The sequence below is a fragment of the Haliotis rufescens genome, unplaced genomic scaffold, assembly GCF_023055435.1.
Source record: "Haliotis rufescens isolate VD_foot unplaced genomic scaffold, xgHalRufe1.0.p SCAF_102, whole genome shotgun sequence".
NCBI classification, from domain to species: Eukaryota; Metazoa; Mollusca; class Gastropoda; order Lepetellida; family Haliotidae; genus Haliotis; species Haliotis rufescens.
Window position 1 is genome coordinate 579451 of NW_025963783.1, and position 15745 is coordinate 595195.

Sequence of the window (15745 nt, forward strand, 5' to 3'; positions counted from 1 at the left end):
TTTCTAGGTGTGTCAGGACCATAGCCGTGCTTGTGTGTTTAACCACACTGGTAAACGTCTGAAAACTGCATCACTTCGGGCTTTTCTCCAACATTAATGCTGACACGCTGTGATATAACTGGAATACTCTAAAAAGCGACGTTAAACACAACTCACCTACTCACTTTAACATATCTACCAGTTTCAATTCGGAGCTAGTGTGAAGAAGAACATCTAAGTTGAGCTAATGCAGCACGGAATTTTGAAATTGAAATTTCTTTAATATAGAATTCGAGGCCAAAGGATAAGAAGCGTACGTTACCAATTTAGAACTGGAAGCAGTGCTGGTCGGTTACTTATATTATTTAGAACAAGAAAAAGGTACTGGTCTTGCATTGGTGTTATACCTTAAAGATATTCTTTGGGCCAGCTGATGACAATAGTAAAGTGAGGTAAAATTTAAGGTCGCAGCGGCATTATTTCAGCCACAAAGCGACAAATTGCAAAAGATAGTCCTCAGTCCTCTCCTACTCCAAAAGTTGATATTACGAGCATTAGGTAGTAGGGGTGGTGGTGGTGGTGTGTGTGATGGGATGGGGGTGCTGGTAGTGTAGCAGTACTCGTTGGTTGTTATGGGGTGGTGAAAAGTAGAAGTAGTGGTGGTGGTGGTGGTAGTGGTAGCAGTAGTAGTTATGGTGGTGATGTTGTTGTTGTTGGTGGTAATTGTAGTAGTGGTGGTGGAGATGGTGGTGATAGTAGTGGTGATGGTCGTGGGGAGGAAGGTGGTGGTAATGGTGGTGTTAGTGGTGTTAGTGTATGAGGTCATGGTTATTGTAGTAGTAGTAGTAGTACTAGTAGTAGTAGTAGTAGTTGTAGTAGTAGTAGTAGTAGTAGTAGAAGTAGTAGTAGTAGTAGTAGTAGTAGTAATAGAAGCGGCGGTGGTTGTGGGAGTAGTAGTAGTATTAATGGTGGCGGTTGTAGAAATAGTGGTGTTGATGTTGGTGGAAGTAGTTGTATTGGTTGTAGCAGTAGTAGTAGTGGTTGTGGTAGTAGCAGTGGTGGTGGTAGTAGTAGTAGTGCTGGTGGAGGTGTTGGTGGTAGTGGTGTAAGTGGTAGTTGTAGTAGAAACAGTATCAGCTAGTCTGGAACACCGAAAGGCCTTTTTGCATCCAACTCTTCGACAGGTTTTATCTGCTTTCTTGTGTAACATTTAATAAAGCGAGAGATTATTTGACTTTTGAAACTGTTACACAAAAGATATAACATCCACTCAAAATCGAGAAATGTACAGTTCTTTGGACTGGTCCGTACAGGAGAGACTGGTCTCACGGTTGCAACATGGCAAAATCTCGTTCGAAAACCAAGTAAAGGTAAGAGACCTATGTCAAATCCTTGTAATGATCAGTTGAAATCTTCATGTTTTGGTAAATGTGAAACATCAACGCCAGAGTGCAACCAGTCTCGGAACACATTCCACTGGGAATCAGCTGTGAAAATCACATGGAAGGTTCACTTAAAGTCTGTGATGACACCAGGTGTTGGCGAAAGAGGTGAGCACGTCCTTCCCTTCCGGCAACACCATCTCAAAATTGTAATTGTCAGATAAATTTATTTTTGCAATTGGCCGTCCAATATTATAAAAGTTACTGCAGGCTGGTGGACTGAAGTCCCCATTCCGGGGGAGAATAGGTCTTCAGCAACCTATGCTTGTCGTAAAAGGCGACTAACGGGATCGGGTGGTCATGCTCGCTGGATCGATGCTCATGATATTAATCACTGGATTGTCTGGACCAGACTCGATTATTTACAGACCGCCGTCAAATAGCTGGAATATTGCTAAGTGCGGCGTTAAACAACAAACCAACCAACCAACCACCCAACTGAAGTCCCCGACTTTCATCATAAGCTGAGTCAGCTACAAAAGAAATGTGTGGATCGAGACATCAAAACTGCCCACACCCCCACGGTTTGCAAAACAAATATTAATTCATAAACGTTTTTTTACTTATTTGCAGCAGAATCTCATATCGTTATTATCAATTTCAATAAAATCAGTAAATGCATGATCGCGTCGGTGAATTTTCTGGTCCATGGATGACTTTGTTTGTCTGGTTTGTTTATAGACCAATATCGCATGGCAGGAGTTCAGCTGTGCGTCGTATACTTAAGGCAACAAGCACTTTCGTATTGATGCAAATTGTTTGAGTGGTTGGTGTTACTGGTGGGGCAGGACATGCTTCCCCTTTTCGCGAACACCTGATGCCATCATTGATTTTCATTGGTATTGTCATATAGTTTCCACATGTATTTAGCCCTTTATGCCAAACAGAATTAACTATCATGTTTAATGAACTAGATCTCTTCAGAGATTCCATTAGAATTGTATGTGTGAGATGGTTCTGTGAACATGTTTAGAATCGCGAAGGGGATGTTATGTCTTATTGACTTCACTTGGCTTCGACTGAGGTGTTTATCCCCGGTCACCTTGCGAGACAAACCCACATTCAGGAGCCTTTTGCTCGTAACATGAATGGCTCTTGTCATCCCTTCAAATCATATATTATTTATGAAAGAGCGGCAGAAGGTCCTTCAGGTATTCTCTACCAACTTGAAACAATTAAGTAACTTAGTCAATTTATTGTTTGAAATCACTGGAGGATGAAGCATCCTATGCTTGTTCCCACCACTTGGATTTGGTCAAGTTGTCAGCATCCGATTTTTAATACGTTTGCCATGTCAGACACACTTTTAATCTCCATCACTTAGTCTATGTCATGCTCAAAATGAACTTAAATCTATCAAGATGGGTTTTTTATCTGTAAACCTCTAGTCCTCAAGGGGGCACGGGTGTCCCAGTCGGGTAAGGCGCCGCGATTCGCTGTGCAGAGTTGCGTCCCTTGGGCACGCAAGAAACCTATGATTGCGGGTTCGAATCCCGGTTCGGCCCGATTATGTTTCTAGGTTTGTCAGCACCATACCCGTGCTCATGGGTTTCACCGAAATGGTCTAAGAATTAATGCAAAGGTATGTTTTTTTTACCAAATCTGAAACAATTTCGGTTTGCAACAGATAAAAGACTCCTGTAAGTGTTCAAATGGTTTAATTTGACACACTGACATACAGAAAATGCGTGATGTCATGAAAAAACATGAACATGCCATAATGTCAGTCTACAAATCAATAGCGTGTGTGTCAACCTCTAGTTGCAATGCAAGCAACACATCTTCGTCTCAAGTCATGTGGGATATCTGTCCATATCTGGTGAAGCATGTTTCGAAGTTCCTTGAGTGTCTGTGGAACACATGGTTGACGTCGAAGGCGCCGATCCATCTCATCCCACATGTGCTCGATTGGTGAAAGATCAGGGGAGCGAGCCGTACAGGGGATGACATTCACGTTGTTTTGTTGAAGAGAATCCTGAACAAGTCGAGCAATATGAGGCCGGGCGTTTTCATGTTGAAAGGTAGTGCCTGGGCCATTACGACGCAAAAACGGTAGAACAACAGGGCCGATGATGTCGTCGCGGTAGCGCTGTCCATAGTCTCTGACTGCGTTCGTCTGTTGCCAATTTGCCACAAATACCAAATGGTGTTTCCGTGGACATTAAATTGTCTTGCAACATCACGTTGACTCGATCCTGCTTCAAGCATACCAATGGCTCGCAGACGCTCATTTTCGGACATGCGTGGCATTTCGTAATGTTGAATAATTGTGTAATTTTGTTGTTTTTCTGAGTGGTTGTTGTCAGCATGATATTGAACAATGCATATGAAATCCCGTTGACGCACATGTTTTTATACCCATTCTTGGGTAGTGAAATGCATAGGGGTTGCATAAAAGTCAACTTTTGCATGGAATACATGCTTTTCTGTAGCAGTTGCGTTTATGTGACTTGATTCCATACATGTACTACAATCTTGAAAAACAAACTTCACTTATTTCCAAAAATACAATGAAGTATTGGTGTCACAGGAACTGCTGTTATTAAGTATAAAACGCATAAATTAATTGAGCATCATCACCGTATCAACAATCGAGGTCAGTTGATCCCCACAATGAAATCATCTACCAAAGTCAATCGAATCCTATCACCAAATCAACTTAGTCATAGGCACCTGAGTAAAATGTATTTTCTCAGAAAAGAAATACATCGGTTCAAAAAATGCATACCACGTGGAGTTTGTTTTTTACATATATATACACGCTGAAGAGAGAGCGGGCACACACAGCGACAACAACTAAAATATTGGTGTCACAGTAACCCTGCACAAAAATGTTTGACAAGAGGGATTACTTCATTTTCAAAAAGTATACTTTCCCGCACCTACCTTGGGTACTCACACATCACAACTTTTGAGGTACAATCGATAGCATGCTCTATCTATAAACCGACAACACTCCCAGTCAGTCGCCGGTCTACACCCGTCAGCCCTCTCAGTTTCATCATCCGACCCTCTCCGGCCACACCGTCCAATTCACTCAGCCTACACCATCCAACCCTCTCAGTTCACACCTCCAACCCTCTCAGTCTACACCGTCCAACTCTCAGTCGACACCCTCCAACCCTTTCAGTCCACACCGTCCAAGCCTCTCACTCTACACCGTCAAACCCGCTCAGTCTACAACATCCAACCTTCCCAGTCTACACCGCCCAAGCCTCTCAGTCTACACCGCCCAACCCTCTCAGTCTACACCCTCCAACCCTCTCAGTATACACCGTCCAACCCCTCAGTCTGCACCGTCCAACCCGCTCAGTCGACACCCTCCGACCCTTTCACTCTACACCGTCCAACCCGCTCAGTCTACAACCTCCAACCTTCCCAGTCTACACCACCCAAGCCTCTCAGTCTACACCGCTCAACCCTCTCAGTCGACACCCTCCAACCCCCTCAGTCTTCACCGTCCAACCCTCTCAGCCTACACTGTACAACCCTCTCAGCCTACACCGTCCAACGCTCTCAGTCTACGCCCTCCAACCCTCTCAATCTACACCGTCCAACCCTCTCAGTCCTCACCGTCCAACGCTCTCAGTGTACGCCCTCCAACCCTCTCAGTCTACACTGTCCAACCCGCTCAGTCTACACCCTCCATTCCTCTCAGCCTACACCCTCCAACCCTCTCAGCCTACACCGTCCAACGCTCTCAGTCTACACCGTCCAACCTCAAAGTCTACACCGTCCAACCCTCTCAGTCTTCACCATCCAACCCTCTAAGCCTACACCATCCAAACCTCTCAGCCTACACCCTCCAACCCTCTCAGCCTACACCGTCCAACCCGCTCAGTCTACAACCTCCTACCTTCCCAGTCTACACCGCCCAAGCCTCTCAGTCTACACCGCCCAACCCTCTCAGTCGACACCCTCCAACCCTCTCAGTCTACACCGTCCAACCTCTCAGTCTGCACCGTCCAACCCGCTCAGTCGACACCCTCCAACGCTCTCAGTCTACACCATCCAAGCCTCTCAGCCTACACCGTCAAACCCTTTCAGTCTACACCCTTCATCCCGCTCAATCTACTACGTCCAACACTTTCCGTCTACGCCGTCCAACCCTCTCCGTCTACGCCGTCCAGCCCTCTCAGTCTACACCGTCCAACCCTCTCAGCCTAAACCCTCCAACCCTCTCAGCCTACACCGTCCAACCTCGCAATCTACACCGTCCACTCCACTCAGTCTACAACCTCCAACCCTCCTAGTCTACACCGTCCAAGCCTCTTAGCCTACACCGTCCAACCCTCCCATTCTACACCCTCCAACCCTCTCAGTCCACACCGTCCAACCCTCTCAGTCCTCACCGTCCAACGCTCTCAGTGTACGCCCTCCAACCCTCTCAGTCTACACTGTCCAACCCGCTCAGTCTACACCCTCCATTCCTCTCAGCCTACACCCTCCAACCCTCTCAGCCTACACCGTCCAACGCTCTCAGTCTACACCGTCCAACCTCAAAGTCTACACCGTCCAACCCTCTCAGTCTTCACCATCCAACCCTCTAAGCCTACACCATCCAAACCTCTCAGCCTACACCCTCCAACCCTCTCAGCCTACACCGTCCAACCCGCTCAGTCTACAACCTCCTACCTTCCCAGTCTACACCGCCCAAGCCTCTCAGTCTACACCGCCCAACCCTCTCAGTCGACACCCTCCAACCCTCTCAGTCTACACCGTCCAACCTCTCAGTCTGCACCGTCAAACCCTTTCAGTCTACACCCTTCATCCCGCTCAATCTACTACAACCAACACTTTCCGTCTACGCCGTCCAACCCTCTCCATCTACGCCGTCCAGCCCTCTCAGTCTACACCGTCCAACCCTCTCAGCCTAAACCCTCCAACCCTCTCAGCCTACACCGTCCAACCTCGCAATCTACACCGTCCACTCCACTCAGTCTACAACCTCCAACCCTCCCAGTCTACACCGTCCAAGCCTCTTAGCCTACACCGTCCAACCCTCCCATTCTACACCCTCCAACCCTCTCAGTCCACACCGTCCAACCCTCTCAGTCTACACCGTCCAACCCTTTCAGTCTACACCGTCCAACCCTCTCAGCCTACACCGTCCAACCCTTTAGTCTACACTGCTCAACCCTCCCAGTCTACACAGTCCAACCCTTTATCCTACACCGTCCAACCCTCTAAGCCTACACTGTCCAACCCTCTCAGTCTTCACCGTCCAACGCTCTCAGTCTACGCCCTCCAACCCTCTCACTCTACACCGTCCAACCCTCTCAGTCTTCACCGTCCAATGCTCTCAGTCTACGCCCTCCAACCCTCTCAGGCTACACCCTTCATTCCTCTCAGTCTGAACCGTCCAACCCGCTCAGTCGACACCCTCCAACCCTTTCAGTCCACACCGTCCAAGCCTCTCACTCTACACCGTCCAACCCGCTCAGTCTACAACCTCCAATCTTCCCAGTCTACACCGCCCAAGCTTCTCAGTCTTCACCGCCCAACCCTCTCAGTCGACACCCTCCAACCCTCTCAGTCTACACCGTCCAACCTCTCAGTCTGCACCGTCCAACCCGCTCAGTCGACACCCTCCAACCCTTTCAGTCCACACCATCCAAGCCTCTCACTCTACACCGTCAAACCCGCTCAGTCTACAACATCCAACCTTCCCAGTCTACACCGCCCAAGCCTCTCAGTCTTCACCGCCCAACCCTCTCAGTCGACACCCTCCAACCCTCTCAGTCTACACCGTCCAACCTCTCAGTCTGCACCGTCCAACCCGCTCAGTCGACACCCTCCAACGCTCTCAGTCTACACCATCCAAGCCTCTAAGCCTACACTGTCAAACCCTTTCAGTCTACACCCTTCATCCCGCTCAATCTACTACGTCCAACACTTTCCGTCTACGCCCTCCAACCCTCTCCTTCTACGCCGTCCAGCCCTCTCAGTCTACATCGTCCAACCCTCTCAGCCTAAACCCTCCAACCCTCTCAGCCTACACCGTCCAACCTCGCAATCTACACCGTCCACTCCACTCAGTCTACAACCTCCAACCCTCCCAGTCTACACCGTCCAAGCCTCTTAGCCTACACCGTCCAACCCTCCCATTCTACACCCTCCAACCCTCTCAGTCCACACCGTCAAACCCGCTCAGTCTACAACATCCAACCTTCCCAGTCTACACCGCCCAAGCCTCTCAGTCTACACCGCCCAACCCTCTCAGTCGACACCCTCCAACCCTCTCAGTCTACACCATCCAAGCCTCTCAGCCTACACCGTCAAACCCTTTCAGTCTACACCCTTCATCCCGCTCAATCTACTACGTCCAACACTTTCCGTCTACGCTGTCCAACCCTCTCCGTCTACGCCGTCCAGCCCTCTCAGTCTACACCGTCCAACCCTCTCAGCCTAAACCCTCCAACCCTCTCAGCCTACACCGTCCAACCTCGCAATCTACACCGTCCACTCCACTCAGTCTACAACCTCCAACCCTCCCAGTCTACACTGTCCAAGCCTGTTAGCCTACACCGTCCAACCCTCCAATTCTACACCCTCCAACCCTCTCAGTCCACACCGTCCAACCCTCTCAGTCTACACCGTCCAACCCTTTCAGTCTACACCGTCCAACCCTCTCAGCCTACACCGTCCAACCCTTTAGTCTACACTGCTCAACCCTCCCAGTCTACACAGTCCAACCCTTTATCCTACACCGTCCAACCCACTAAGCCTTCACTGTCCAACCCTCTCAGTCTTCACCGTCCAACGCTCTCAGTCTACGCCCTCCAACCCTCTCACTCTACACGGTCCAACCCTCTCAGTCTTCACCGTCCAATGCTCTCAGTCTACGCCCTCCAACCCTCTCAGGCTACACCCTTCATTCCTCTCAGTCTGAACCGTCCAACCCGCTCAGTCGACACCCTCCAACCCTTTCAGTCCACACCGTCCAAGCCTCTCACTCTACACCGTCCAACCCGCTCAGTCTACAACCTCCAATCTTCCCAGTCTACACCGCCCAAGCTTCTCAGTCTTCACCGCCCAACCCTCTCAGTCGACACCCTCCAACCCTCTCAGTCTACACCGTCCAACCTCTCAGTCTGCACCGTCCAACCCGCTCAGTCCACACCATCTAACCCTTTCAGTCCACACCGTCCAAGCCTCTCACTCTACACCGTCAAACCCGCTCAGTCTACAACATCCAACCTTCCCAGTCTACACCGCCCAAGCCTCTCAGTCTACACCGCCCAACCCTCTCAGTCGACACCCTCCAACCCTCTCAGTCTACACCGTCCAACCTCTCAGTCTGCACCGTCCAACCCGCTCAGTCGACACCCTCCAACGCTCCCAGTCTACACCATCCAAGCCTCTCAGCCTACACCGTCAAACCCTTTCAGTCTACACCCTTCATCCCGCTCAATCTACTACGTCCAACCCTTTCCGTCTATGCCGTCCAACCCTCTCCGTCTACGCCGTCCAGCCCTCTCAGTCTACACCTTCCAACCCTCTCAGCCTAAACCCTCCAACCCTCTCAGCCTACACCGTCCAACCTCGCAATCTACACCGTCCACTCCGCTCAGTCTACAACCTCCAACCCTCCAAGTCTACACCGTCCAAGCCTCTTAGCCTACACCGTCCAACACTCTCAGTCGACACCCTCCATCGTCTCAGTCTACACCGTCCAACCCTCTCAGTCTACACCGTCCAACCCTCCAAGTCTACAGCGTCCAACCCTCTCAGTCTACACCCTCCAACCCTCTTATTCTACACCGTCCTACCCTCTAAGTCTACACCCTCCAACTCTCTCAGTCTACACCCTCCAACCCTCTCAACCGACCACTTAGGTGCTCTTATTTTACGAATAATGACAGTAGTGCTACCCTGTGTCAGATACCAGTCTGCAGTTGGGTGTCAGGTGACAGTTTTAGTTTTATAGTTCTCTTTAGGGGTACGTATATGTAGCCAACAAGCAACAATGCTTTACTTTACATGTCCTATCTTTAGCTGTGGGGTATCTGCGAATCATAAAGACAACATCTACTTTTATAAATATGGGAATGGTGCAGTGTAAACGACAGGATGGTAAGTCATTAAAAAGGAAAAGTGCGGAAGAAACGCCCAACATATAGAGTCTGTCGATGAGCATAATATACCAATAATTTTGAAGGAAACAATCATTTTCTTCATAAAGACAAATGTCGGTTTGGTGAGTCTCGCCCAGCTACGTGCGTGTGTGGTTTGTTGTGAATTAAGGCTCATGTTACACGTAGCTGTAAGGGCTCTACACACGACACCTATAAGGTCGAGGATCAATGGGTTTACCTCAAACACTGATAGTTGATAGGCATGCTGTGTGCAGGCTTTTCTTGAAGCTGTTTGTTGAGAAGACAGACATGTGAACACTTGCCACATGGGAGTACTAACTTAAATTGATTTTTTATTGAAAAACAGCATGACACACACATAATATTGTACACAGACTTCAGGTCATCATGACCTATCATGTTGCATTTATTGTTTTCATGATCATTCAGACCGCAATACACATACTTGTATTACCTTGGAATATCAGTATATGATAATTATATGAAAACTGAACTGAAATGCGGTCATTTCGGTTATTATTGATCTGGTTTTGAGGTTTCATTACGCCTACGGTTGTGACATAAACAGAAATTCGTATACATTCAATCGTAAATCATTATTGTAGGAGTGGTTGGTGGACACGGGATTGCTACATGGCGGAACAGCAGTAGTTGACTCGTGGGTCACCGGCTAGCCATACAGTTTGTCTAGACTTCTTTTCTCTTATGTTTTTTTTTAAAAAATGAACGGTGTAATTTCAGATCAGAAAGAATTCCCCATGGTACAATAAATAAAATATAATTTTTGATCCGTATGATATTTCAACAGAACACCACGTATACTTGACATGGTATCACAGTAGTTGAGAGAACAATACTGCCAATATCCATCGCATTGACCTCTGCATCTCAGTGCTAGAATACGTGTTGTAGATTGCATATGTAGGAACACCATACCCTTGCCGGTGGGTTTCACCGAAATGGTAAAAGTATGCATCACTTCGGTCTCTCCTCCAAAACCAAACCGACTTCTTACAGGTGTTATATGCATTGTTATTTTGTACGCATACCTATTGTGTATTTAGTTACATTATCACAACATTTTTAATATCAATTCGTTTGAACTATAGTGCCGGTCATTAATAAGTTTAAACTATGTTAAAATCGTTTACGTCACATGGTAATTCCAACACTATATATCTTCTCCCTGTAAATAGCCTTCATTGAGAATGAGGCCAGCGAATACATACGTATACTCACACGCAAAAGAAACGCAAAGACGGAACCATAAACTGATACGAGTTTTAGCATGAAGTGAAGCCTGATGGTGTTATCAATATTTTTGGTTGCATTTTGGAAGCCCCCAGTAAAAACGCAACATAAAAAAAGAATCGCCAAAACGCACCATTTCAATGAATATGTAGGTATCATGCACCCATTTCTCCCGAAGTCGAAAATGCACGAACTGTCACGAACTGTAGTTGCTATAAAACTGGGCCGATTCTTGGACCTACCACTCCTTGGTCAACAATGCCACGCTTAACACAAATGCAGAGAAACAAAGCTATCGGACGTTTGGAAGCTGGAGGGTCTGTCCAAGATGTTGCCCGTCATTTCAACGTTAACATAACCACAATTTACCGTCTCCTGCATCGATACAATGCCTAGACCACAGATGACCTTCCTCGGAGCGGCCGTCCTAGGATCACCACACCTCGGCAAGATCGGCAGATTACCCGTCAACACCAGCGACATCAGTTCATAACTGCAAGTGAAAGTGCAGACCATAGGAACACATAATCGTCACATTAGCTGGGACACTGTGATCAGACGTCTGCGTTCCAACAACCGCAGATGTCGCCGACCAGCACGTCATCCTGTTCTCCAACCACGGCATCGACAAGCAGGACTTCTGTGGGCACAGGGTCATCACAATTGGCGTCATCGTGAGTGAAGGCGTGTCATCACCTCTGATGAAAGTCGCTTTTGTGTCTCATATGCAGACGGAAGTCAGAATTTGGCGGCGTCGAGGTGATCATTTCGCTGACAGAAACGTTGTTGAAAGGGGTCCATAGAGTGGACCTAGCGTCATGATATGGGCAGGGATTGGACTTAATGCGAGACTTGGACCCATGTGCTTTCTGAATGTTGGTCAAGGTCGGGGACACGGCGTCACTGCTCAGCGGTATATCGACCACGTGATCATTTTTCCATTTTTTGCACATCAACAACACATTTTCCAGCAGGACAACGCTCGTCGCCAAGTTGCCTGAGCTACCATGGCCTTTCTGCAACAACACAACATCCGTTATCTACCATGACCAGCCCTCAGCCCTGACCTGAACCCCATCGAACACTTGTGGGATGAGGTTCAAAGGCGTCTGCACAATGTGCGCCCAGTCCCTACAACTGCCGATGAACTACGCACAGCTGCTCTGGATGTGTGCAGGAGGATCCCTAGGGACTTCACAAATCGTCGGATCCACTCAATGTACAGGAAATGTGTGGCAGTGATCAATGCTAATGGTGGTCACACCAGGTATTGACTGACATTTTTGGTATTGACCCGAAACTGTGTAAGCCCTTAACATTCGAAAAAACAATTAAGTCATCTGCCTTTTAATCCATTAAACTGTCTTAAGTCAAATTTTAATGTCAATCTTGCCCTATAAGTATTTCTTGTCTTTACTGTTGAAAATAAATAACATGTATACTGCATACTCGACTTGCGTTTCTTTTGTGTGTGAGTCTATTTTCTGTGTTTGTTTAGAAGTAGTTATGTTGAATAGGCATAACATGACGTGATCATATCGCTCAGTACACTGAGACGTGCGTCTTATCGGTGCACTGACATAGTTACACTTACATGTATCAACATGATTCGATCAGTGGCTCCCCACAGTGGGCCTTTTATTTGTTGTTTGTCAAGTTTAAACATGTTTCAATTGGTGTACACAAAGTTATACGGTCTGCATTTCTCTATGAGAACGCTTGTTTCAGGTAAGACATTTATGATATACGATCTATGACTTGTTTGGCATTGCTATGCGTATATAGGTCTCAGCGGGAACAGATTGTTAAGCATCCGTTTCTCTCAGGAGTGTACACTACTTTTATGTGGACCTACTTAAATGTTAGATATATAAATATACAAGTGGTGAACAGCTGTAGTGAAAACAGAGCGGGGTAGTTGATCTACGTATAGACACGGGTATCGGAACATATGTACACCCTACATCCTTCAGTGCCGTGAGATCATTCATATGAAGGTCACATGGTGAGATACATCAGCGAAGTCAACAAATAAAAAAGACAAAACCCTTTCCATATTCATAAGAAATCTCTGCTAAACTCAAATCCTTGCGACATTGGGTCAGATACCATTAATGAATATGTTGATTAGTAAAGACAATCTAGCTTTTTAATGTAAACTGTATTAACATTCCAATACAAGCAGCAAATCTCCGACACACACGTAGGTGCATGCACGTCGCTGTGTATATGAAATAATCTTCAACGTGACGTTAAACCCCACTTCACTTAAGACCGCCTCCCTGGTCTGATGGAAGAGCGTCCGACCGGAGAGTTGTTTTTACCCTGCCTGGCTTAACAAGGTCTAGTCGGCTTAGGAGTCTGAGTGAGGTATTCATGTTAAACTGCGGAGTGATATCTCTGTGGGCTAGCACGAAAATATCGCATTCGTCCGGACAAGTACCAGCAGCCACACATAACTAAGTGCAATATTCACTTCACCTCACCTCAATGCACGCATCACAATAAGGAGATAAACCTACTTTGTTTTTTGCTAAAGCGCTCGGTTCAAAATTATAATAAAGAGGTATCTATTCCACAGTGGGACTACATCAAATTTCAAAACACAGTAGGTTTATCTCCATTCTACCATGACGGTAGACTAACATTTAGTCTCTGAAATCTTATATTACACAATGTCCTTCTTGACTCTAAAAATAAAAAAATCCCTATGCTGTGGAATAGAGCTAGCTTGAGCTGGCTAGACTTGCTTTTGTATGCATTTCTAGATTATTATTTTTTCCAAAAAAAATATATATATTCCACGGTCATGGTGCAGGACTACCATGACGGCAACAACGCTTTGAACAGGGTGCTCTCTTGCAACGCGTAATAACACAGGTGCACATGTCCGCGATCTTAGAACATTCCGAAAAGTGGTCACAGGTAGTTATATATGTAACAAATATTACAAAAGTTCAAGATTAAAAAACACCAAAGTCGTGAGTAGTTCATAATAAGTGTTCAAAACACATAGTTTTTCAAACGAAGTTGACAAATAACACTCCTAACAAAATCCAAAGAGAGATGTTTTAACTTCTATCAAACTGTTGCACACTGTTGAACACTGTGGACTTGGCTGTCGTTTCTCGGAAATTTGTGAGAGAGGTATTTCTTGGAAATCGAACATGCCATCATTTCTATGGTAGGGGTGACGGGTACTAGAAAAAAGGTTTTAAAATGCTAAACGAATATATTTCTACAGCAAACTTTATGAATTAACATTCTAATATACACTTAATATGTCTAGAAGTTATTAGTTAGATAGCAATTACCCCAAGTAAGCAATAATAACATCAAAGTAAATGCCTCTCTACCCCGAACTTGGATGTGGCAGAACTTTACCTAAATCACGGTTACTCACACCTCACAGCTGTCAATGGCTGACAATCATGTGTTTACATTAACTTGATCTAGTTAAAAGAAGCAAGATGACAACCCCGATCTATGATGTGGTTCAACATTTACCTAGAGATTTACTGGGCTTGATCGAGCCTGCTGGTACATCCATATGATTACTAATGGAACTGAGTATGACTGAACAGCCGCTGTTTAGGCTGCAGACGAGCCGGATATTTTGAAACGAGGAATCTGCATGGTGTGACCGGTCAATTTCAAGATTTCACGGATCCAACGCCAAATAGTGACAGAACTTAGACATTTCTGGTCCGGAAATAGAAGGTCGTGTATAATTTCCATAATTGTGCGTGTTCTGAAATGAATTTCATCAAGTTTGATAAGCTGTCACTTCAGTTGGGACATTGTTTTCGTGGACTTTCGAAAGGGAGTGTTTTCTGATGGACTTTCAAATTCCCTCCTGCCAAATTCTAATGGTGGTGGTTGACGGAGATGGCAATGGATATCGATCAGAAAAAATGTTTGTAAACACCATATTGTCACGAATAAAATGTCTTCAAACACAATTTATTATGTTATATTTCACTTTCATTGTCGGTTGTTTCAATATGAAAATACCTGTTCGTGGGTTTCAGAAAAAGTTACCAAACAAATGAATAATTAGTATTTTCTCAACAAAATTTATCAGGTATCACTCTTTAACTTATTTTGAATGTGTGAATCTTTGAATTATGCCTCCCCACCCTGAAATGAGAACCGTCCTAACGTGTCCCGGTTGTCACTGTATCTGCACTGCACTCTCAGATATGGCTGCCAAAGAAATTGTTAACAGTAACAGTGCTGTTAAAGAATTACAGGAAACCAGAAGACAACCCAGTATTGATGCACAGTGTGATGCTGTTCAACATTAACACGTTGACTAACTGTCCCTGCTAATGTGATGTTGTTTTTTTCAAACAATTTTTATAATGTTATATTTTACTTCATTGTCGGTTGTTTCAATGAGGAAATAGCTTAAATTGTTCCGATTCTGGTCACCATAGAACATTTATCTAACAGTTTCATAAACATTTCATTTGTATGCAAAAGATATGCCTTCGTTAAATCGTTTAATGTCATCATCGAAGCAGTCAGGGTTGCGGCCTAGAACGCCCCAAACATCCGATATCAAACTACCGTATTTCCTCTATTTGACACTATCCGCCGTCTATTAATTTCGCGAGAGCCCTTGACAAAAACCCGGAGAAACTTTACACCAACTGAAAGAAGAGGTGTGTGAGGTATTTAATGACCATGCCCGTGACAGTGACAGTGACTGTAAGTTCACACCAAGCGATATTGTGAATACTCACCGTCTTAGATCAAGTACAGTAAATCGCCCCAGTCCGGTTATTGTTCGTTTCACGTCGTTAGACTTGAAAATCAGGGCGATTGCGCTCCGTCCAAAGCTTAAAGAGAATGGTTACGGAATCGCAAATGACTTGACTATAGCTCAACGGAAGACGCTACAGGAGCTACGACGTAACAATAAGCGCGGATATTACAAGAAAGGGGTTCTTGTGGTTGAACATATGCAGA

General features: G+C 45.9%; 2 protein-coding genes across 2 annotated transcripts; both read left to right on the top strand.

The window, feature by feature from the left end:
* The first annotated feature begins 6717 nt into the window (after nucleotides 1-6717).
* Nucleotides 6718-7506, top strand: LOC125377867 (mucin-2-like). Its single transcript, XM_048391937.1, has one exon. It carries the CDS (start codon nucleotides 6718-6720, stop codon nucleotides 7504-7506), a length of 789 nt encoding a protein of 262 aa, XP_048247894.1.
* A 746-nt stretch (nucleotides 7507-8252) lies between these two features.
* LOC125377868 (mucin-2-like) lies at nucleotides 8253-9259 on the top strand. The gene is made up of 2 exons (XM_048391938.1): nucleotides 8253-8651; nucleotides 8951-9259. Exons 1-2 carry the CDS (start codon nucleotides 8253-8255, stop codon nucleotides 9257-9259), a joined length of 708 nt encoding a protein of 235 aa, XP_048247895.1.
* The last annotated feature ends 6486 nt before the right edge of the window (nucleotides 9260-15745 follow it).

Bases quoted from the DNA above. Each gene is read 5' to 3' on its own strand.
- LOC125377867 (XM_048391937.1), top strand. From the start codon at position 6,718: ATGCTCTCAGTCTACGCCCTCCAACCCTCTCAGGCTACACCCTTCATT.
- LOC125377868 (XM_048391938.1), top strand. From the start codon at position 8,253: ATGCTCTCAGTCTACGCCCTCCAACCCTCTCAGGCTACACCCTTCATT. The intron at 8,652-8,950 runs GTCTACACCGCC...CAACCCTCTCAG, and splicing joins TACACCGCCCAAGCCTCTCA to CCTACACCGTCCAACCTCGC.